The sequence below is a fragment of the Phoenix dactylifera genome, chromosome 1 (genome assembly GCF_051530095.1).
Source record: "Phoenix dactylifera cultivar Ajwa chromosome 1, Ajwa_hap1_PhDact_Kaust_v1.1, whole genome shotgun sequence".
NCBI classification, from domain to species: Eukaryota; Viridiplantae; Streptophyta; class Magnoliopsida; order Arecales; family Arecaceae; genus Phoenix; species Phoenix dactylifera.
In genome coordinates this window covers 36,495,052-36,519,686 of record NC_143190.1, presented here as the reverse complement: position 1 = coordinate 36,519,686, position 24,635 = coordinate 36,495,052, and the positions used below count along the sequence as shown (strand labels likewise).

The 24,635-nt window shown below is 43.1% G+C and overlaps 2 protein-coding genes across 3 annotated transcripts; one reads left to right on the top strand and one right to left on the bottom strand.

Annotated features, from left to right (window-relative positions):
- The first annotated feature begins 2,004 nt into the window (after positions 1 to 2,004).
- LOC149768606 (putative disease resistance protein RGA4) lies at positions 2,005 to 12,719 on the top strand. Its single transcript, XM_089930682.1, has 2 exons — positions 2,005 to 2,892; positions 8,559 to 12,719. Exons 1-2 carry the CDS (start codon positions 2,106 to 2,108, stop codon positions 11,189 to 11,191), a joined length of 3,420 nt encoding a protein of 1,139 aa, XP_089786808.1. The 5' UTR covers positions 2,005 to 2,105; the 3' UTR covers positions 11,192 to 12,719.
- Positions 12,720 to 16,549: 3,830 nt separating this feature from the next.
- LOC149768605 (uncharacterized) lies at positions 16,550 to 23,406 on the bottom strand. 2 transcript variants are annotated; one of them, XM_089930662.1, is made up of 3 exons: positions 22,343 to 23,406; positions 17,918 to 18,020; positions 16,550 to 16,734 (listed from the first exon to the last, which is right to left on the bottom strand). In XM_089930662.1, exons 1-2 carry the CDS (start codon positions 23,403 to 23,405, stop codon positions 17,953 to 17,955), a joined length of 1,131 nt encoding a protein of 376 aa, XP_089786788.1. In that variant the 5' UTR covers position 23,406; the 3' UTR covers positions 16,550 to 16,734; positions 17,918 to 17,952. The 2 variants fall into 2 exon arrangements, with proteins under 2 accessions (XP_089786788.1, XP_089786790.1); XM_089930664.1 differs by lacking the exon at positions 17,918 to 18,020.
- Between the last annotated feature and the right edge of the window lie 1,229 nt (positions 23,407 to 24,635).

The following is a 24,635-nucleotide window of genomic DNA, read 5'->3' as shown; positions in this document are numbered from 1 at the left end:
TATGACCTTGGCAGACGTGACCTCGTCAGGTATGAGTTTGGCAAGCATGACCAACAGTCAAGCCGCTCCGCCTAAAGAAGGAATCACCAGACCCTCCATATCTAGGATCAGATCCCGCAATCTCCGCCACAACAACTGTCAATATTTGAATTCTGACAATCTTAACCGACCGCCAGCTAGCCTGGAATTTCGTGTTATCTAAGGTAACTCATTTATACCAAGATTTACGTAATCACCTCTGATGGCAAATAACCGCAGCACCCCCTTCTATAAAAAGATGGGGGGACTCCCACGAAGGTGGAGCTGGCTAGACTTCCCTCCTCCATGAAAAAGAGATCTTCTCTTAGGCCAAAACACCTCTCCATTATCTCCAAAGCCCCTCTCTGACTTAAGCATCGGAGGGCCTTCGTCGGAACCTCCGGTCAAAGACTTTTTGCAGATTCGTCGGAGACAGCCGTCCTCCGCCATATCACCAGCCGGAGCTCCTCCTTCTCGGTCCGCAGTCATCCCGAATCCAATTTCCAGCAACAGGTTTCAAGTCTAACCCGAGCATGCCGGCAGGTTTCAAGTACAACCCGGCCTCGTGGGGCACCAAAATGGGATCATCATACCCTACCGGTGACCGGGCTGCTATGGCTATACGACTGTCCTCTTGTACATCTTTATTTTAGAAATTTATTATTGCATCGTAATGGTGGTTGTCCAAGTGGATCATCATGACAGACTTTTCCCTCCACCTTGAATAGACTCAAGTTGGGGGAGAGATGCCGAAACCAAAACGCAAACCAACCAGAACCATAAAAAAAAAACATATAACATTGTAACGGAGAAACGAAAAGGAGCTTGTAATGGCTAGGATACATTTTCTCGAGCCACGTCAAATTAGGTCCCCACTGCGGAAGAAGTTCAATTGCGACTAATTCCTCTCATGGTAGCCTTTCTAGGTAATAGTGTTATTCTGAAGAAAACTAACCCCTTGAATTTCTAGGGTATGGTCAACATCAGGGACAGCTATGTGAAATAATGGCTCGCACCATCATTGACATTATAAACTTGCGACTTGGAGTCTAGCGTCATCTCTAAAATCTGCTTTTGACTAGTTGCCAGATTTACGTACCTAACACGCTATATTTCATTCAATTGATGCACCGGTAAACACGGTCTTGCTTGCTTACCATCCACGAGCATAGGACTCTTATGCACACATTTAATCACACCGCTTAAAATTGCACAGGCTATGAAAGTTTAACTCAAGCATGTTAGCCTGAAAAATCAGCTCGGCTTCGGGGATCGAACCGCGGACGAAAATGTTCGACTTCAAACGCCCTTCCCCCTCCTTTTCCCAACCCCTGCCTTCTCTATCTCGGGTGCTCTTATACCTCGCTCTCTTAATGTTGTACCAGATCATTATTTTAGAAATTTATTATTGCATTATAACGGTCGTTGTTCAAGTGGATCATCATGACGGACTTTTTCCTCCATCTTGAACAGACGCAAGTTGGGGGAGAGATGCTCGAACCAAAACTAAACCAACCGGAACCATAAAAAAAAAAGGCATATAATTTTGTAACAAAGAAAAGAAAAGGAGCTTGTAATGGCTAGGATTTTAGATATTTATCTTTAAGTCACATCAAACTAGGTCTCCACTGCACTGCAGAAGAAGTTCGATGGCAACTGCTTCCTCTCATGGCCTTTCTGGCGTAAACTTGCAACTTGGAATCCAGCATTATCTCTAAAACCTGCTTTTCACCGGTAAAGACAGTCTTGTACCTGACGCAATATTTTATTTGATGACTTTAATGCTGATTTGAAGGAACAAGAAAAGTCCTTGAGCCAGAAGGGAAACCATTTTTTTTTTATGAAATTCAGCCCGGCCCACCTTGACTGACGCGGTCTTCTTTATTTTATTCAATTGATGCATTGGTGGACGCGGTCTTCTTTCCTTTCTGTCCACGAGCAAGCGGTCTTCAATTGACGCACCTTGACTGTAGGTTTAATCACACCGCTTAAAATTGCAAGCTAGAAAGAAGGCCGAGGGAGCAAGCTTCCTGTCTTCAGCTCACCGAGAACAAGACTACCACTGTGCAGCCGGAGTGTCCTCCAATATGGATCTGAGGATGATCGGAATGATGGTCGGAGGATGGTTTGCATCCTACGTCGTAAATAAACTGGCTGACAAGGTTTCGCTGCATTTGGATGGCCGATATGATCTGCTCACGGGTGCGAAGGCTATGGCGGAGGATGTGAAGGCTAGACTTCCTCGTATCCGAGCCGTGATCCAGGCAGCGGAGGGGAGGCCGATCAGGGACCCAGCTCTGGCCACATGGCTGAGGCAACTCAAAGATGCAGCCTACGAGGCTGATGACGTGCTGGATGAGCTTGAATTCAAGGAGCTTCATGATATGATGTACGGCAAGAGCAAGGTAAGCGACTTCGTAACCCCCACTGTTAAGCTTCTCAAGCATTTTATAACGTCCGACGATGACCTGAAAAACTTGAAGAATCTTGCGGGAAATCTTGAAAAGATTTTTTTTGATATCAATTGTATGGAAGAACAATTAAAGGACTACAACTCACAGCAGAGAAGTGTGACCAGAGAGACCAGCTCGATTATCCAGGACATTGTGGTTGGGAGAGACAGAGAGAGAGACATGATATTAGATGTGTTGTTGCATTTAGCTGATGAACCGGAATCTAGCATCAAATGTGGGGCTGGGAGTAGTAGCTACCCGAGTCTTGGCGTTCTTCCTGTAGTAGGCATTGGGGGTGTTGGCAAGACTGCTCTGGCTCAACTTATTTATAATGATGAAAGAGTAGCAAGGCATTTTGAGCTGAGGAAGTGGGTCTATGTGTCTGACAATTTTGATTTCAAGCGAATTTCTAAAGAGCTGTGTTGAGATTAATGGGCACAAAACTCACTGTATCCGGCTTACCAATTAACAATTGGACTCATTCAGGCATTCCATCAAACACATCACAGGCATGAACAGATAAGCACAAAGACACCAAATTTACGTGGTTCGGCAGCAAGTGCCTACATCCACGGGGAGGAGGAGCAATCCACTATATCAATCTTCCCAATAGGGTACAAACATAGATACATAAGAGCCCAAAATATGGACTGCCAAATGATCACAATAGGAGGCAATATAAAACCAAATATAAAGCAAGAAACAACCTGATCGGATCACCCTTCTGCAGCCACAATGATAGATCAAAAGTGTAGTATGCAAATCAACCTTTCTACGGCTCCAATGGTAGATCAAATGAGTATCAAAACCATACCTTCCCTTGTTGCATTTACTGTGAACAACAAAGAAGAAAGAGGCTCACGGAAACAGGGAAGCCACAGGAAGAAGCCACGGTTGAAGAAGGGAAGAAGGAAGAAAGCCTCCAGTGAGTGAAGACAGAAGGGAACCCAAGTCGGATGTTGCCAGGAGACCAAGAGCGCACGGGAGGATGAAGAAGATGGGTGCGGCGGCGGCTGAAAACCCTTTCAACCTAAAAACAAAACAAAGCCCTTCATCCCACGGGAAAAGAGGTAACATGTACCTTTTATATAATGAAATGTCATTTTGCAAATAGGTCCCTCTCAAAGCCACTATTTGGAGCAAAGTCCAAAATAGTCAACAATCCTCCTCCTTGCGACAAATTATGTACCTATCATCAAATATGGATTGATAAAATAACCTCCTCCTCACCACAAGCCCGGAAGGGCATTAACAAGTGCTCACACCAATCAAGTTCAGGAAAGTCCTGAACTTAACTGCTGTGATTGGTTTAGTGAACATATCAGCCGGATTATGAGCAGTGTAGATTTTCTGAATCCGAACATCACCATTCTCCACCAAATCTCTGATGAAGTGATACCTGACATCTATATGCTTAGTGCGTTCGTGATACATCTGATCTCTGGCAAGATGCAAAGCACTTTGACTGTCACAATTAATATCCAAATGGTCCTGCTCGAGACCCAAATCCTGTACTAGTCCTCTTAACCAAATAGCTTCCTTTGCTGCCTCTGTCAACGCCATATACTCTGCTTCTGTAGTAGACAAAGCAACTGTAGGCTGCAAAGTAGCCTTCCAACTGACTGCACAACCAGAGAGAGTAAATACATATCCGGTTAATGACCTCCTCCTGTCCAAATCACTAGCATAATCTGAATCAGAAAATCCTGTAACAGTGCAATTACTCTGTGCGGAGAATACCAATCCCAAATTGGAAGTGCCTTTTAGATATCTAAGTATCCATTTCACAGCTGACCAGTGAGCCTTTCCAGGCTTATCCATGTATCTGCTTACTACGCTTACTGCCTGTGAAATATCAGGTCGAGTGCAGACCATTGCATACATGATGCTACCTACTGCACTTGCATATGGCACTCTGGACATATATCTCTCCTCATCCTCAGTCTGGGGACAGAGTGTAGCAGATAATTTGAAATGACTGGCAAAAGGAGTAGTGACTGGCTTGACTGTGGACATACCAAATCTATCCAAGACTTTCTTAATATATCCATGCTGAGTAAGGAAAAGTCTACCCAACTGCCTGTCACGACTGATCTCCATCCCAAGTATTTTCTTTGCCGGTCCAAGATCCTTCATCTCAAATGCAGTACTGAGCTCAGCTTTCAGATTTCGGATGATTGATATATCCTTGGCTGCTATCATCATATCATCCACATACAGTAATAAGTAACAAAAGGATCCATCTGAAAACCGCTGGTGATATACGCAACTGTCATATGGAGATCTGTTGAATCCATGGTCGACCATAAACTTATCAAATTTGCGATACCACTGTCTTGGAGACTGCTTGAGACCATATAATGATCTCTTGAGCAAACATACATGATCTTCCTTGTCTGGAATCTCAAAACCAGGTGGTTGTTGCATATAAATCTGTTCCTCTAAATCACCGTGAAGAAAAGCTGTTTTAACATCTAGCTGTTCCAGCTCTAAATTCTGAGAAACAACTAAGGCAAGCAACACACGAATAGAAGAGTGTTTAACTACAGGAGAAAATATTTCCTTATAGTCAATTCCCTCCCGTTGACAATAGCCCTTAGCTACTAACCTGGCCTTATATCTAAAATCCTGATGACTGGCTCCCTCTTTATTCTTGAAGATCCATTTGCAGCCTATTGCCTTCTTGCCCTCTGATAATCTGACTAATTTCCAAGTCTGATTCTTCTCTAATGATTGTAATTCTTCAACCATAGCCATGGTCCATTGTTCAGCCTGCAGACAACTAATAGCCTCCTGATATGTGGTCGGCTCATCACCAATAGTGTCTGCAATGCTCAGAGCATAATAAACTAACCCAGCACAAGCTGAATCCTCAAAACCATACCTTTGTGGTGTTCTGATCTGACGCCTGGGTCTACGAGTGGCAATGCTATCAATCTGATCCTGACCTTCCATGGTAACCTCCTCCTGAGTCTGTATCTCTGCATCTGTCTGCTGTTGCTGCTCATTCAGAATTAAAGTATCTTCATTTGCCTGCTGCTGCTGTGATCTGATAGTCTGATCAATATTCATAACAGTCCTATCTATCTGATCCTGACCCTGATCTCTCTCAGAAGAACTTGGCTGTAGCTGCCTTAAAGGAGTAGCTATCTCATGAAATGTCACATCCCTACTGACTAAAAAACCTTGGGATCCAGGCTCTGTGCACCATAATCTGTAGCCTTTTACCCCAGATGCGTATCCAAGAAATACGCACTTCTTAGCCCTAGGGTCCAACTTTCCATCTCTTACATGTGCATAAGCTGGACACCCAAAGACTCTGAGTACTGAATAGTCTGCAGGTCTTCCTGTCCACATTTCTTCCGGAGTTTTCATGCCCAATGCTGATGCTGGAGATCGGTTTATAATGTAGCAGGCTGTGTGAGCGGCCTCTGCCCAAAAATCTCTAGTTAATCTAGAACTAGATAGCATAGATCTGACTCTCTCAATTAGTGTGCGATTCATGCGTTCTGCCACACCATTCTGTTGAGGTGTACTCACTGTGGTTCTGTGTCTGACAATGCCCTCTAATTTGCAAAAGTCATTAAACTCAGTAGAACAAAATTCTAATCCATTGTCAGTTCGGAAGATTTTCAACTTCCTATCAGTATGCCTCTCGACCATAGCCTTCCACTTCTTGAATGTGTCAAACACATCACTCTTATTTCTGATAGTGTATATCCAGACTTTGCGGGAGTAGTCATCAATAAAAGTGAGTAAATACCTAGATCCACCCTTGGATGTAATTGGGGCTGGTCCCCATAGGTCAGAATGAATATAATCTAATATACCAGCTGTCCTGTGCACGCCTGTAGAAAAGCTGACCCTGTGTTGTTTTCCGAACACACAATGCTCACAGAATCCAAGTGCACCAACCTTCTGACCACTTAGCAAACCACGTCTGCTCAGCTCCTGTAAACCTTTGTCTGAGATGTGGCCCAATCTCTGATGCCACAGGTGTGTCAACTGCTCAGTAGAAGACTGTACTGCTGAAGCCTGTCCAACTATTGTACTACCATCCAAATAGTAAAGGGTCCCACACAATTTCCCTTTCAATAAAGTCAATACTCCTTTATTAATAGTTATTGATCCTCTACCCCATCTGCCCTCGAAACCTGCACTATCGAAGGCATGTACTGAGAGAAGGTTTCTCTTTAGTTGAGGAACATATCTGACATCGTCCAAAGTCACCACAGTGTTTGCATTAGATTTAATTTGAACTGTACCAACACCTTCCACTTTGCAAATACCATCATCTCCAAGAAGAACGGTGCCCCCCTCACATGATCTAAAAGAAGAGAACCATTCCTTATGGGGTGTCATGTGGAAAGATGCTCCAGAGTCCACAATCCAAGTATCAGGATGACTGACACTGCAAGCAGCTGTAAATACTGCGTCATTATCATTACTGTTGTGACTTGCTGATGAAACTGCAACCGTTGCCGAGTCTGAGACGGTTCCTTTATCCTTTTGTTCCCTCTCTTTCTTAGACTGTAGTAGTCTACATTCTGATTTCCAGTGGCCTGGTTTCTTACAATAGTGACAAACACCTGGTCTTCTAGACCTAGACTTTGATCTGATTTTGGATTTGCTTCTACCTTGTCCACCTTTCTTCTGCTCATCTCTACCTCTAACTATAAGTCCTTGAGCTGGAGTCTGAACTTGATGTTGTAACTGTACTTTCAATCTAAGCTCATTGGATAACAAAGTAGCTTCTACCTCTTCAAGACTTATTGTCTCTTTTCCATAGAGCATAGTAGTAGTAATATGCTCAAAGGACTTAGGCAATGAGTAGATAAGGATCAAAGCCTTGTCTTCTTCATCTACTTCAACACCAATATTTGATAAATCAAGTAGGAGCTTATTATACTCATCCAAGTGATCTTTGAGTGAAGTCCCTTCTGCCATACGAAATGTGTGCAATTTTCCCCTCAAGTACAATCTATTAGTAAGGGATTTTGCCATATATAGACTCTCCAATTTTTTCCATACTCCCTTAGCTGTATCAAGATCCACAACATTTCGCAGCACTTTATCACTCAAACCCGAAAACAAAGTTCCTAGTGCTCTCTCATTAATCTCTTCTTTGACAGCCTCATTATCTCCTGGGATTGCATCCATACCCTTGAGGGCTTTTGCTACACCCTCCTTAACCAACAAGTATTTCATTCTTACCTTCCATAGTGAGAAGTCCCCTGTGCCATCAAATACAGCCACTTCATGCCTTATGGTAGTGGAATGTGAAACAGAAGCCGAATCGTTAGCCCTAGATGAATTTTGTTGCCCAACAGTAGCCATAGCTCTGATACCAATTGTTGAGATTAATGGGCACAAAACTCACTGTATCCGGCTTACCAATTAACAATTGGACTCATTCAGGCATTCCATCAAACACATCACAGGCATGAACAGATAAGCACAAAGACACCAAATTTACGTGGTTCGGCAGCAAGTGCCTACATCCACGGGGAGGAGGAGCAATCCACTATATCAATCTTCCCAATAGGGTACAAACATAGATACATAAGAGCCCAAAATATGGACTGCCAAATGATCACAATAGGAGGCAATATAAAACCAAATATAAAGCAAGAAACAACCTGATCGGATCACCCTTCTGCAGCCACAATGATAGATCAAAAGTGTAGTATGCAAATCAACCTTTCTACGGCTCCAATGGTAGATCAAATGAGTATCAAAACCATACCTTCCCTTGTTGCATTTACTGTGAACAGCAAAGAAGAAAGAGGCTCACGGAAACAGGGAAGCCACAGGAAGAAGCCACGGTTGAAGAAGGGAAGAAGGAAGAAAGCCTCCAGTGAGTGAAGACAGAAGGGAACCCAAGTCGGATGTTGCCAGGAGACCAAGAGCGCACGGGAGGATGAAGAAGATGGGTGCGGCGGCGGCTGAAAACCCTTTCAACCTAAAAACAAAACAAAGCCCTTCATCCCACGGGAAAAGAGGTAACATGTACCTTTTATATAATGAAATGTCATTTTGCAAATAAGTCCCTCTCAAAGCCACTATTTGGAGCAAAGTCCAAAATAGTCAACAAGCTGACATATGACTCGGTGCACGACCGAATCCCGGACGATATTAGTTTGGATGGCATTCTAGGGAAAGTTGGAGATGCTACGAGGAACAAGAGGTTTTTGTTTGTCCTTGATGATGTGTGGGATGAGACAGGTAGCAAGTGGAGAGAACTCCGTGGTGTCTTAACATCTGGAGCGAAAGGAAGCATGGTTCTGGTGACAACACAGAGTCCAGTAGTAGCAGAAATTATGGGCACGATGGACCCGATAGAATTGAAGAGCCTACAAGAAGATGACTATTGGATACTTTTCGAACATTGTGCGTTCGGTGAAAAAATTCTTGAGGAAGAGCGAAGGGAAAAATTGCAAACAATAGGAAGAAAAATATCTGAAAAACTACATGGTTTACCTCTAGCTGGAAAGGTACTAGGAAGTTTATTGAACTCCAAACTGGATGAGGATTACTGGAAGATGATCTTAGAAAGTGAGTGGTGGGAACATGAATATGTTTTAGATAATATACTTCCATCTCTGGCTTTAAGTTACGAACACTTGAATGCAAATCTCAAGCAGTGCTTCGCTTACTGTTCCATATTTCCCAGGAGCTATGTTTTCGAAAAAGATCGGTTAGTCCAGATGTGGATGGCTCAAGGTTTTATCCAGAACAAGAGTCAAGTAAGAATGAGAATGGAAGACATCGGGGGTCAGATATTTGACGAATTAACTAGTAGGTACTTCTTTCTACCAACTCTGACGGGCAAGTATGTGATGCATGATCTGATAAGAGAATTGGCAGCTTTTGTTTCGTTGGATGAATGCTTGGTCATCAGCGATGAGAAAGGAGAAATTCCAGAGACAATTCGCCACCTGACTCTGAGGACTGATAAAAAAATGGATGCAATTATGGACACGTGTAGACTTCAAAACCTACGGTCCATTTTATTCTTTGGTGATTATGATTCTGAAAGATTTTACAGTTTTCTTGATGGCATGTTAAAACAATCAAAAAGCCTGCGTGTTTTGGATTTATCTTACAGTCAGGTGAAGCTGAAGAAGCTACCGGATGCTATCAGTGGGTTATCACATCTACGGTACTTAGATGTCTCCTGCACTAAGATCAAACAGCTGCCCAAATCATTTGCTAGGCTTTGCCATCTTCAAGTTCTGAGGATGCGATCCTGCCACCTTACAAGGTTCCCCGAAGACATGAACAAATTAATCAACTTGCGGCATTTATATGGAGAAGCAAACACAATTTCTCTAATTACTGGGATTGGAGATCTTATCGACCTTCAAGAATTAGAGGAATTCCGAGTCACAAAGAAGAGGCGACATGAGATTGGGGAGTTGAAGGGCTTGAGAAATCTTCGGAGACGGCTTGTGATCAAGAATCTTGAGAATGTCAATAGTAAGGAGGAGGCCATGGAGGCGATGTTGAAAGACAAAGAGCACCTAACTGCATTGAATTTAATAAAGAAATTAGATGCAAGAAGTCTTCCTGATGCGGAGAAGGAGATATTTGAAGGCCTCCAACCACATCCAAGTCTTAAAGAGCTGAGCATCAGGGGCTATGAAGGTATCAAATTTCCAACTTGGTTGGTGGAAAGCAACTTTCTCGCCAATCTAGAATTTATTTCTCTTGATTCTTGTGTCAGGTTGGAGAGTCTGCCGCCATTAGGGCAGCTGCCTTTCCTCAAGGAACTTCATCTCGCTAACATGCCTGCCGTAAAACGAATTGGTCGTGAATTTTATGGTGACACTGGTGTGGCATTTCCATTCCTCGAGGCACTAACATTTAAGGGCTTCTGGAAATGGGAGGAGTGGTTGGAACCAGATGGCGCACAATTTTTACCTCGCCTCCGTATACTCGAACTCCGTGGTTGCGACAAGCTAAGGAAAGTACCCCTCCTCTTCCAGTCATCGCTTGTACAGCTCAGCATCAAATACTGTGGTGACTTCGGCGGTGCACTGCCCGGATGTTTGCAGAGTCTCACCTCTCTCGCCCAGCTACGGATCGTGGATTTCCCCGCCCAAGTATCTCTTCGTTTATCAAATTTGAGTTCTCTCAAAGTTTTAAAACTTTGGAATTGCTCGGAGATGAAGTTACTTGGGGAGGGGTTACAGTACCTTACTACACTTGAAATACTAGAAGTCAACGGATGTCCGAAGCTCATCGAGTCCTCAGAGCCAGTGCAGATCCACGAGGAGCAGGGACTGCGAACTCTCAATGGTCTCACCATAGACGACACGGTCCTATTTCAAAATCTGCGGATTCTGTTGGGAAGCCTCCCCTCACTGCAGCGGATGTCTATTACTTTGTGTAATGTTATGGCCAACTTTACAAGGGAACAGGAGCTATGGTTCCAGCAGCTGACATCCCTTCAAGTGCTGGATATTAAAAACTCCCTGAGACTTGAAAGCCTACCTTCTTCTTTGAAATATTTTCCCTCTATCAGGAAGTTACACATACTCGCCTGCCCTAAGGTTAGCTCACTCCCAGGGAATGGCCTGTCTACTTCGCTCAAAGAATTACACATCGATGGATGCCCTTTGTTGAAGGATCGATGCCAAAGAGGAGGAGCTGATTGGCCAAAGATTGCTCACATACCTTTAATACGTATTGATTCCGAAACCATACAAATGCTGTGAAAAGAGAATTCGATGCCGCTCCTACATCCATTCTTCAGGTAACCTTCAAGTTCAGTATATAGATACATGTACACGTATATATCCTAGTTACATTTTTGCATTGTTTATGTATTAGTGACTCCAGATTACGACTATATACAAGGATAATAGCTTCACAAAGTCCTTATTTTCTAGCTTTTTTCTTCGTTTTGTCTAGTCGGTTCATATTTCCACGGCTTTAAGAAATATCCTCATTATCTTTTTTTGATCGAGCAGCGAAACAGCCACCCAGATTTATTAAGAAAGTAAAAATACAGGGAAGTTATAGGAGGAGGGGGGAGGTGGAAGATTAGAGGTTTGCAGGATCTGGAAACACTAGGATCAGAATAACAAAACAGAGGATCTGAAAATGCTCTTGCAAGGTAAAAGTATACAAGCCTCTGAAATTCGGCTGAGTAAAACATGAAGATGTAATTTCCTTTTACAGCACTGGATGATGCAATCAAGGGATCTTCATGTCATCTATACCACCTGTTACTTAATTATTAACATGTTGTTTAAGCACGCATTTAATGTTTCGGTCTATAACTCTGGTTTCAATTGTTCCTTGAAATATCCTTGTTGGTGCAATCTCTGCGAGGAAGCAACTCACCTTGTATTCCTCCACACAGACGTAAAATAAAGTCTTATGGTTGCTGGTCATGCATCTGTAGCAAGCTTGTTTTAATCAAGTGGTTAGCTAGTTCAGCTATTCCTATTGATCTCAGCTAGCCGCCTATGTTTTGCATCTGAGCTTATGCTATTAATATTTACTAGGTTTCTTGAGTTCTGATGGTACCATGTGTTTATAGTTGCTTCATTATGGTGCTAACTTCATGCTGCATTCAATTTTTTCAAATCCTTTCACAGGCACCAGATCTGGATATTGTAATACAGGTTCGCTTCGCTAGTCACTTCCAATCCTTGAGCAACTTGGGGTCTACAGAACTTTCACTAGGTCCCCTTGCGGATCGATCTTCTTCCATTTGGGAAGTTCACAGCCAATGAAAACTTCACATGGAAGCCGAGCCCTCCATGCAAGTCGAGCCTTATCTGAATCCACCGAAGTTGTTTCAAACCATCCATTATCACCTCATCTGCCTCTGAAGAAGCCACAGCTGAGTGCAGCATATTCAATTTCGCATCGTTTATTTGGAGCTGCTGTAGCATCCTCTATCTTGTTAATTCCTGCTGCTATGAAGTTTAGCCTTTTGTATGTTGTATGAAAGCCAATTTCTGAAGTTGCTTCCGAGAGAGCTTTTTCACAATCTGTTGAAACCAAATATCTGGATCTGTTTGTAGATGATAAACCCAGAGTATGGCATTCAAACTGGAATAGGTTCATGTTTTATTTGCAAATTACCATCCAGAATAAGTAGGAACCTGCTGCTAAAAATATCATTTTTCTAATTGTTTTTTCACTTTGGCTATTTATGTTTTTCATTGTGTTGAAATTAGATTGTACTCATTTTGAGAAAAACTGTGGCAATGCCATTTTCTGCCTTTGAACCTGGAACCTCTCTCCAGTGCATGCCGTGAGCAGTGTGATGCGAACAAGCAGATCAAAGTTCTGTTGGCTTTGGTCCACCCTTACCTTTTGCAGTTTTTCCCTCTCTAGATATGTATTCAGGTGCAGGGTTTGTGGGATGCAGGATATCAAAGTTACCTTGGCCCCAAGAATGGTCCACTGAACACTTGCTTGGTTTCCTACAGAGAGAAATGATCTGCTGGAATGCATTTCCATGACTTGTATTTTGAATTGAACATTTTGCTTGGAATTTCGAATTGAACATTCTTCTGGGGAATCTTTCCTGTGAAAACATGTTCAGATTTCACGAAGTCTGGCAAAATGGAAGCTTTCAATGGGTAAAATGATTCTAGAAGAAACAATCGATTAATCCAGTCATGAGAGAGAACTGTGAGATAAGTTCTTTGTTCTTGCAGTATGACTCTGAGAAGTTGTTTTTGAGAATAACTAGTTTCTATGCACAAACACTGCACTTTCATATTGCCATTTCTTTTAAATGCATGCTTATTTCTTTGAAATTTTGTAAAATGAACAATTACTTAACTACCTTTTTTTACGAGAGATAGTGTTTCTTGTAAGCATGAATTTATAGCTTGGCGTCACCCAAAGGAGAATCCATCTATTGGTTCTCCATATTGTAATGCATCCATCCACTTTGCAAAAATTTTCTCAGCAGCTAATTTGATGTCATTATTCAAGAAGAAACCCTTGAGGCCCCAACCATAGGCCTCCTGAGCTAACAATAGGCCTAGTCCAATGACGACTTGAAGGGTTTTTAATAGGGACATCAGAGTCGTTCCTTCAGATGAGGGAGCCATTAGAGCTATTCACTCACACCGCACCAGAGTTTGACATCAGGACCCCCAAATTGGGTCCATTTGAGTCTGCTTCATTTTTATTTTGCTGCATTTTGCTTTTGTTTAATCGAGTCAATTTGGTCATTTGCTTTTATTTTAGTCAAGTTAATTTAGTCAGTTGTTTTGTTATTAAATAAGTCAATTGGGTTAGCTGTTAAGTAATGTAATTGGGTCAATTGATTGGATCAATTTTGGTAAGGGATTAATTGATGTAAGGGTCCAAGTTTGGTTAGTTGTTAATTGATTAAGTTGGTCAATTGATTAACTTGATTTGAGGGCCATGTTTGAGTCATGATGTAAGGCCTATTTAAAGGCCACGCCCCATGAATTAGGGCATCAAGCATTGAATGAAATAATCCCTTCTTGGCTTTGGCCGACACCTCTTTCTTCTCCTTTGGCGTAAAGCCATCTTCTTCTTCCTCTTGCGTCTCCATAATCTCTTCTTCTTGTGTCTCCAAAACTCCTTCATCTCAATCCTATCCTTTCCTACCTTTTCCAGAGATCTTCTTCATCAGTGGGACCTCGTCATCGGCATGCTTTCATCTTCTCCAAGAACGCCATCTTCAGCAAGAACTCCTTGACAAACAAGGAGATCCTAGTGCTAGCCACCGGCCATACCACAACCATCTCTTCCCACGCGTGAACCCCACCCTCAACAAGTCCTTGGCTGTTAAGGACTTCTTCATCCACCACGCCACTTGCCCCCTTATCTCTCGCTTTTATGCCAACGCAATAAGATTCCTATTTCGGTTGGGAATCCACACACGCCAACCAAATCAGCCGCCCCCTTTCCAAACCGCACTAGGATTCCTAGTCCAACTAGGAGTCCTCCCCTTCATGTGGCCCACTGTGGTGTTTTCCTCCATATTTGCAGATCTGATCCGCCATCCTCAGAGGCTTCTTTCCACCATTTGCCATCTACAACAGCCATCCCGATGCTCCTCTACGGCTTTCACCTTCAACAGGATTCAACATTCAGCCTTGCTGAAATTTCTGCGCTGCGGGGTTGCGTTCTTCGTTGCTTTCAGATCCACGAACGTAAGAATCAGAACTTCTGATCCACGACAGGTGATAGGTTCTTCTTTCTCTTGGGCTTGTTCATCTAATTATGCTTTAAGTTCTCTTGCATGATAGCCAGACACCTAAAAATTTACTTTGCTGTCAAAAATTCAGAACCTAGGACATCTACTACCAAACCCATCCTATTCGCCTTTTAAAATCTTAATATTAAGTTAGCATACCCTAGCAACGAGACGTTTCTTTAGGATCAGAATAAACCGTAATACTTGATTGCAACCTAATTTCTTAGATTGATTAATCTCATACCTTAACTCTAACATAACCGAAGTAAAAATCAGCAACATTTAAATTTTAAGTTACTTTTGTGAAAGCTTACTAATCTCTGAAATCATAGTAGGTTGCATTCGTAGGTTGTCCTGCATCAGTTTTAGACGTGGCCTGACCTTTGGCTTGCAGCTTGTGCTGGGGCATGGCCCAGAACAGCCCATTCCTAAATCTAATCGCTCGCTCGCTTCTCAGTTTTGTTTTGGAATTTTGTCTTTGTTCTTCCTCCTTTTCAAGCATTGTTTGGTTGCCGACATTGCTGCAGTCAATCGATGGCCTTCCGGTCATGGAAGACTAGCACCACCAGTCCTCTGCCACATCTTTTCCTCTCCATTCCTCTTGTGTGCTGTCGCCCCAATTGATGTGGCATCGATCTCCTCTCCTGCGGCACTCCTTGACGTCTTGAGGAAGTCAAGGCACTCCGATCCGTCTAAGCCATGATCAATCTCAAAGAGGAAGTATTTGAAGTGTGCAAACACTATCATATAATTAAGAGTTCAGCTTTTGAGAATATGTGGCACTTATTCTTCTTGCAGAAAAATCTTTATAAGACTAGATGAAGACAAGATATTGATTGGGACTGACTGCTAGAAAAAAAATTCTTGACGAGATTGGTCGATAACATGAGCTATTAAAGCACCACTTGGTAAGGGGCGGAACCAGGTTTTCTATGTGAGACACAAGTTCTAACGCCATTATCAATATCATCTTGTATTAGATTATATGCATTTTTATTTAAAAGTAATTAAATAATAATCAACTATCATGTTCACATCGGCTTTAGGGATAAAAATAGTTTTATTTCATTATACTGATAAACAACGACGATTGTTCATACTAAAATTTTGATAATTTCAAGAATTTTTTGGGACATACGAGCAAGAGGTGTTGTTGCTTTGTGCTCTATTCTGGGCAATCAACCAAGTAGGGACGTCTCACAAATGGACGTGTTAAAACTGATCGTAAAAAGCTAGTTTCTAGAGTGAGAAGCTCCAAGGAGCGAGAAACCTCCGAGGAGAGAGAATGTTCGGATCGTGCCCTAACGGCTAGCTCGTCGCCGGCGGTGCTTGGTGAGCGTCTTCTCCGTCTGCAGTGGAGTTTCCGTGTGAATAACAAAATAGAGGATCTGAAATCGCTCTTGCAAGGCAAAAGTTTACCAGTCTCTGAAATTCGGCTGAGTAAAACATGAAGATGTAATTTCCTTTTACAGCACTGGATGATGCAATCAAGGGATCTTCATGTCATCTATACCACCTGTTAGTTAATTATTAGCATGGTGTTTAAGCACACATTTAATGTTTCGGTCTATAACTCTTGTTTCAATTGTTCCTTGATATATCCTTGTTGGTGCAAATCTCTACGAGGAATCAACTCCCCCTGTATTCCTCTGCACAGGCTTAAAAAAAATTTCATGGTTGCTAGCCATGCATCTGTGACAAGCTTGTTTTAATTAAGAGGTTCGCTAGTTCAGCTATTCCTATTGATATCAGCTAGCCGCCTATGTTGTCACGCCCCGAACCCAACACCCGGGGTCCGGTACGCGACCGGCCGCATGAGCCCTAGAGCAGTGCCCTAAAGATCATGCAAGGCCTATGTTTAACAAAATTCCAATAAATCCACGATTAATTTAATAATTCAAATAGACAAGTCCGACATATCCAAATAAACAAATTAGTTCAATTACAAGATCTTCAAATGTTCATCGACATCAAAGAAGGACAAACAAACTAACTAGCTAATGACTCTGATACTTGTACTCTGCGCCCATCCCATCCAAATCTAAGCATCCTGCAACTCTGATAAAAAGAAAGAAGAAAAGGGGGTGAGCTTTACAGCCCAGTAAGAATCCCTACACATCCACACCAACACAATAATGATAAAAATCTGAAAACTACGACAAGTCAAAGCACATATCATGAAGTCATAAACCGGCTATCAAAGCTCAAATAATCGATACATGTATGTATATCAAACATCAATAAAAGTCCAGCCACACAAGAAATATATAGCATATGATAGCTCATAAACATGTATTATAGTTTCAATGTCTTTTCTTCAACTTGATCCGAATTAATTATCTTTCCGACTTTGGGTCAAATCTCAGTCACATTTCTCAGCCTGTGGTGGGGCAACCAAATTATCACATTTTCAGCCTGTGGCAGGGCCTGCACATTATAGTTCCACATTTTTAGCCTGTGATGGGGCCTACCAAAGTATCACATTTTCAGCCTGTGGCGGGGCCTGCACATTATAGTTCCACATTTCTAGCCTGTGAGGGGGCCTACCAAAGTATCACATTTTCAGCCTGTGGCGGGGCCTGCACATTATAGTTCCACATTTCTAGCCTGTGAGGGGGCCTACCAAGGTATCACATTTTCAGCCTGTGGCAGGGCCTGCACATTATAGTTCCACATTTCTAGCCTGTGAGGGGGCCTACCAAAGTATCACATTTTCAGCCTGTGGCGGGGCCTGCACATTATAGTTCCACATTTCTAGCCTGTGAGGGGGCCTACCAAAGTATCACATTTTCAGCCTGTGACGGGGCCTGCACATTATAGTTCCACATTTCTAGCCTGTGAGGGGGCCTACCAAGGTACCACATTTTTCAGCTTGTGACGGAGCCTACCATAATAACAAGATAAACCCAAAGTCCCTTTTCATACAATCCAGTTTACATCCACACATCAATTCCTTTATATTTATTTCCGGCTTTAAACTAACCACGGTCACGTTTCCAGCCCGTGACGGGGCAACCAATATCACATAGTTAGTTTAGAGCACCACATCCATCAGTCCAATTATGTAGGTGTAAGTTATGCGCATGCATGCATCCATCATTATACCAATCACAAGCAAAGACGATCAAAATACAATTTAAATATAAAAAACCATTTTGCTTTGTCTGAATCATAGCATATCAAACATATATATAGTGCAAAATATTTATATCATGTAGGATTGGCGTACAAGGATTCTTACCTTTGTTGAAAATTTAGACAACCAATCACCTGCCCTCACGGCGATAAGGAACCGGAATGCACAGAATCCTGCTCAATGTCCTCTCGTCCAACAGATTGTTCCCCTACAGAACCAAATCATCATTAAAAATTATCCAATATATATAAAACCCAAACCCCCTATGGATCCCCTTAAGGGTCCACTAGTATCTAACACTCTAGGATTAACCATCAGTCCATGATTTCCCTATATTAGACTAGAGAGAAAACATGGAATTAAAATAGAGCAACTAGAGCAACTGGAGTGGGAGGAGAACAAGGAAGATGGAACCCGGCTGTTCTCCCCCTCTCACTTCCTTCCTCCCTTCCCTCTGTCAATAAAATTACAAAGAAGAGAGTTGGCTCTCTCTCTCTCTCTCTCTCTCTCTCTCTCTCTCATTCTTTTCTCCCCATGGCGTGCTCGGTGGCAGTGGCCACCGGTGGCCGGCGACCCCAGCAGTCGACGCCCCCAACATGGTGCCGGCCATGCGCCACGTCCGGCGACGGCTGCCACGCGCCAACCCGACGATGGGCGGTCGAACGGGAGGGGGGAACCGGAGACTTCTTGTCTCCAACCCAACGGCTCGCCGGCCAGATTCGAATGAAATAGGGATCTAGAGAATGAGGAAGGAGGAGGGACGACTCACCTTGCCTCCGGCGAGATCCTCCCGGCCGGATCGTCGGCGACCGCTCCGATTCCTCCCGCGGCAAGGCAAGACCCAAACCTTTTCTTTTTTCTTTTTTTTTTTTTGTGTGGAAAGGCTCTCGACGGATGCCCTAGAAAGAGGAGGGGGCGATTCTCGCCCGGTTGCTAGGGTTTTATCACCCTGAGACCCCTCTTTCCGACGGATTCGGGAGGAGGTTTCCAAAAAAAACAGGGGAGGGAGGCGTTTCGATCGGGACACTCCCTCCCCCATTTCCACGAGTTGGGCCGCCCTTACTCAGAGGCCGGCCCAACTCAAACGGGGGCCTCTACATTCTCCCCTCCTAAAAGAAAATTTCGTCCTCGAAATTGGCATACCTGGGGTTTCAAAAAGCTGCGGATACTTGACTTTCATCTCTTCTTCGAGCTCCCAAGTAGCCTCTCTTTCCGTATGATTATCCCATTGTACCTTCACAAAAGGAATGGTTCGATGTCGTAGTACCTGATCTTTTCTGTCCACAATTCGTACTGGAAACTCCTCATAGGTCAAATCCTCCTGAAGATGTAACGGCTCATATGCTACCACATGACTCGGATCTGGTACATATTTCTTCAACATTGACACATGAAAAACATTGTGCACACTGGATAAAGCCGGTGGTAAAGCCAATCGATACGCCACCTCCCCAACCTTGTCCAAAATCTCAAACGGACCAACATACCTAGGGCTCAATTTGCCACGAACCCCAAATCTCATCACACCTTTTGTAGGTGACACTCTCAAGAAAACATGATCTCCAATTTGAAATTCCAGTTCTCTCCTTCTATTATCAGCATAACTCTTTTGGCGACTCTGAGCTGTACGGAGTCGTTCTCTGATCACTTGCACCTTATCAACAGTCTGTTGTACTATCTCTGGGCCTAATAATTTTCTCTCGCCCACGTCATCCCAACAAATAGGAGATCGGCACTTCCGGCCATACAACACCTCAAAAGGAGCCATTTGTATACTTGCTTGATAGCTATTATTGTAAGCAAACTCTACTAGTGATAAGTGGCCATCCCACGCTCCTCCTAGATCCATGACACAGGCTCTCAACATGTCTTCTAAGATCTGGATGGTTCTTTCTGACTGTCCATCGGTTTGGGGGTGGAAAGCTGTGCTAAAGCTCAATTTGGTTCCAAGAGCCTTATGAAGACTCTTCCAAAACTGTGATACAAATCTACTGTCTCTGTCTGACACAATGGTAACTGGAACCCCATGCAACTTCACAATATGCTCTATATATAAGCCTGCCAATCTCTCTAAGGAGAAACCAACTCTGAAAGGCAAAAAGTGTGCTGATTTGGTTAGCCGGTCAACAATTACCCACACGGCATCATTACCTCGTAGGGTTTTTGGCAAGCTAGTCACAAAGTCCATGGTGATATGCTCCCACTTCCATTGAGGAATAAGTAGAGACTGTAATGGTCCCGCAGGTCTTTGATGTTCTGCTTTTACCTGCTGACATACTAGACACTGAGCTACAAATTGAGCAATATCCTTTTTCATACCACTCCACCAAAAATGTTTCTTTAAATTCTGATACATCTTTGTGCCTCCTGGATGCATTGTATAAGCCGAGCTATGAGCCTCCTCTAAAATTTCATTTCTTAATTCTGGAACTTTAGGGACGCACAATCTGCTACCGAATCTTAAGGAACCATCCTCATGCATATGGAATTCGCTTTGAACACCAGACTCAACTGTTCCCCTCACCCTCTGTAATTCTGGATCCTCTTTTTGAGATGACTTAATCCTCTCAATCAAGGTAGGCTGCACCATAAGATTAGCAAGTCGTACTTGAGGATCATGCAGTCGTACTTCAATTTCATATCTCTCCAAGTCCAACAAAATGTTTCTTTGTGTAGTGATCAGAGCCGCTAATTTACTTGAAGATTTCCTGCTTAGAGCATCGGCCACAACATTTGCCTTTCCTGGATGGTAATTGATAGTTAGATCATAATCTTTTAATAGCTCTAACCATCTCCTTTGCCTCAAATTCAGCTCCTTTTGAGTATAGATATACTTCAAACTTTTGTGGTCCGTAAAAATTTCACAATGTTCACCATATAAATAGTGCCTCCATATTTTTAAAGCAAAGATCACAGCTGCTAACTCCAAATCATGAGTAGGATAATTCAGCTCATATGGTTTCAACTGTCTAGAAGCATAGGCTATCACCTTCTCATTCTGCATAAGAACACAGCCGAGGCCCTTGCGTGATGCATCACTATAGATGCTGAAGCCTCCTGATCCAGATGGAAGGGCCAATATCGGGGCTGTCACCAATTGTCTTTTCAACTCCTGAAAACTCTACTCACAATCCTCCTTCCATTCAAATTTTACTTGCTTTTGGGTTAGACGAGATACAGGCATGGCAATACGAGAGAATCCCTCAACGAATCTCCGATAGTATCCCGCCATTCCCAAAAAGCTGCGCACCTCGGTCACATTAGTAGGTCTACTCCAATCAACTACTGCCTCTACTTTCTTTGGGTCGACAGAGATGCCATCCTTGGAGATCACGTGCCAGAGAAAGGTGATACTGTTTAACCAGAACTCACATTTCTGCAGCTTGCCATAAAGCTTGTTTTCTCTAAGAGTTTGTAACACTATCCTCAAATGCTCCTCATGCTCTTGTGGACTTTTTGAATAGACTAGAATGTCATCAATAAATACTACCACAAATTGATCCAGGTAGGGTTTGAACACCCGATTCATAAGATCCATAAAGGCTGCTGGTGCATTTGTTAACCCGAAGGGCATAACCAAAAACTCATAGTGTCCATATCTAGTTCTGAATGCTGTCTTTGGTATGTCTTCAGCCTTTATTCTCAACTGGTGATATCCGGAGCGTAGATCAAGTTTTGAGAAGATTTGTGCCCCTTGCAGCTGATCGAACAAATCATCAATTCTCGGTAAAGGGTATTTGTTCCGCACTGTTACTCCATTTATTTCTCGATAATCTATGCAAAGCCGAAAACTGCCATCTTTCTTTTTCACAAATAGTACAGGAGCACCCCAAGGAGAGACACTAGGCCTGACGAAACCTTTGTCCAACAGCTCCTGTAGTTGTTCCTTTAGCACTTTTAATTCAGCTGGAGCCATTCGGTATGGGGCCTTAGAAATTGGTCCAGTGCCAGGAATCAAATCAATGGAGAATTCAACCTCTCTATCAGGAGGTAATCCTGGCAAATCCTCTGGAAAGACATCTGGAAATTCCCTCACAATAGGAATGTCTTCTAGTTTGAGTTCTTCCAGCTGGGTGCCCACTACCATGGCTAAGAATCCTTCATCACCTTTCCGAAGGAGTCGCTTGGCCTGTATGGCTGAGATTACTTTTGGCGGAGGTAACACTCTGTTGCCACTAAAAGTAAACTCTGGCTGACCAGAAATTTGAAATTTTACTGTTTTCTCGAAGCAGTCAACAGTGGCATGATATGCTGCCAACCAGTCCATCCCAAGGATCATGTCGAAATCCTTCATCACTAGGACTAGTAAATCTACTTTCATTTCCCTGCCTTCAATATTCAAGATACAGTCTTTGCAGACAGAGTTAACTAAGATTACATCTCCATTAGGGATGGAGACACACAGTTCAGTCTCTAGTGGCAAAGAAATCAATGTACTATTTCTTCCAACAAAATCAGCAGATATAAAAGAATGAGTAGCTCCAGGATCAATCAAAATATAGGCATTTGTGGATGAGATTTCAATTGTACCTGTCACCACGGTGTTAGAGGCGTCAGCATCGTGTTGTGTAAGAGCATAGACTCGCCCCTGAGTTCTAGGCCTCTGCTGTCCTCCTCGTTGTTGTTCATTCTGAGTTGCTTGGTTGGTTGGAGCTCCCTGAATAGGCTGAGATGCCTGTCGAGTTTGTTGCTCTCCGCGATTAGGACAAGTGTCTGCCCTATGGCCCTGTTGGCCACATGAAAAACAATTCCCATTAAACCAGTTGCACTCGCTCTGATAGTGGGGTCCGCCACATCTATAGCATTTCACAGTATCCTTGCGCTGAGTCTTATCATTCCCAGTAGTTTGTTTCTTGGGCCCGAATTCAGTATTTTTGCCATGCTTATTTTGTAACTCAGCTTGTCTGTTTCTCTTTTTCAAAATTCTTTCCCTCTCTTCTTGAGTGTCATTCAAACCCCTTTCAACTACCAAAGCCTTGTTAACCACATCCTTGTAGGAAGAAAGCTCGAAGGTAGACACCTGTTGTCTGATTCGGGCTCTGAGTCCACTTTCAAACTTCTCAGCTCGTTCTCTTTCATTCTCCACCTGTCCTGGGGCATACCTGGCCAGTTCCTCAAATTTTGCAGCATACTCTGCGACCGTCATATTCCCTTGCTCTAACCGGGTAAACTCTCGAAATTTCTGCCGTCTCACGCTTTGGGGAATATACTTGTCACGGAAAAGCTCCTTAAATCCTTCCCAAGTCAAAGATGTAGCGTTCTGTCCCATCTTTCCTCTTTCCACATTCCACCAAATATCCGCTTCTCCCAGCAGCATAAATGTAGCAAAAGTAACCCTATCCTCATCAGGGCATCTCAGAGCGTTGAAAACCTTTTCCATTTCATTCAGCCAAGTCTCAGCCTCTAAAGGGTCAGAAGTGCCTTTAAAAGCTGAAGGTGCAAACTTTTTGAATTCTGCCAAACTAACATGATGCTCTTGCCGACTTGTAGCCCCCTGTAAATACTGAGGAGTCATCTGCTGCCGCTGATGTTGTAACTGTTGCTGCATAAATTGTTGCTGCTGTTCCATGAAGCGTTGTTGCATCTCCATCATTCTCATCATATCTGAACGGGAAGTAGCTTGTTGTTGCATCATTGCTTCCATCATCTGAGAAGCACTTAGTGGTTCATTCGGCTGAATCCTAGGCTCACCCGAGGTTCCTGTCCTTGGAGTTTCCGGGGTTCCCGTTTCCAGAGCACTACCAACAGGGTTGACGGGGTGTTCCTGTGGGTGCACACTTCTGGCTGGTGAGGGTGGAACATCTTCTTGTTGTTCGGAGGGCGTCCAAGCAGCGGAGCCATCGGCAAAACGAGTCGGCCTCCTATTACGCCCACGTCCACTCCCTCGTGCCATATCAACCTACACAAGTTACCTTTAACATTTAAGATTACAAAGAAAAAATGTATCTAGAGGGTACTTTAATAAGTCATTAGATATTCTTCCCCCACTCACTCTCACCTGAACCTAAACCCTAGGATACCTTAACCTTAAGCTCTGATACCACTCTGTCACGCCCCGAACCCAACACCCGGGGTCCGGTACGCGACCGGCCGCATGAGCCCTAGAGCAGTGCCCTAAAGATCATGCAAGGCCTATGTTTAACAAAATTCCAATAAATCCACGATTAATTTAATAATTCAAATAGACAAGTCCGACATATCCAAATAAACAAATTAGTTCAATTACAAGATCTTCAAATGTTCATCGACATCAAAGAAGGACAAACAAACTAACTAGCTAATGACTCTGATACTTGTACTCTGCGCCCATCCCATCCAAATCTAAGCATCCTGCAACTCTGATAAAAAGAAAGAAGAAAAGGGGGTGAGCTTTACAGCCCAGTAAGAATCCCTACATATCCACACCAACACAATAATGATAAAAATCTGAAAACTACGACAAGTCAAAGCACATATCATGAAGTCATAAACCGGCTATCAAAGCTCAAATAATCGATACATGTATGTATATCAAACATCAATAAAAGTCCAGCCACACAAGAAATATATAGCATATGATAGCTCATAAACATGTATTATAGTTTCAATGTCTTTTCTTCAACTTGATCCGAATTAATTATCTTTCCGACTTTGGGTCAAATCTCAGTCACATTTCTCAGCCTGTGGTGGGGCAACCAAATTATCACATTTTCAGCCTGTGGCAGGGCCTGCACATTATAGTTCCACATTTCTAGCCTGTGATGGGGCCTACCAAAGTATCACATTTTCAGCCTGTGGCGGGGCCTGCACATTATAGTTCCACATTTCTAGCCTGTGAGGGGGC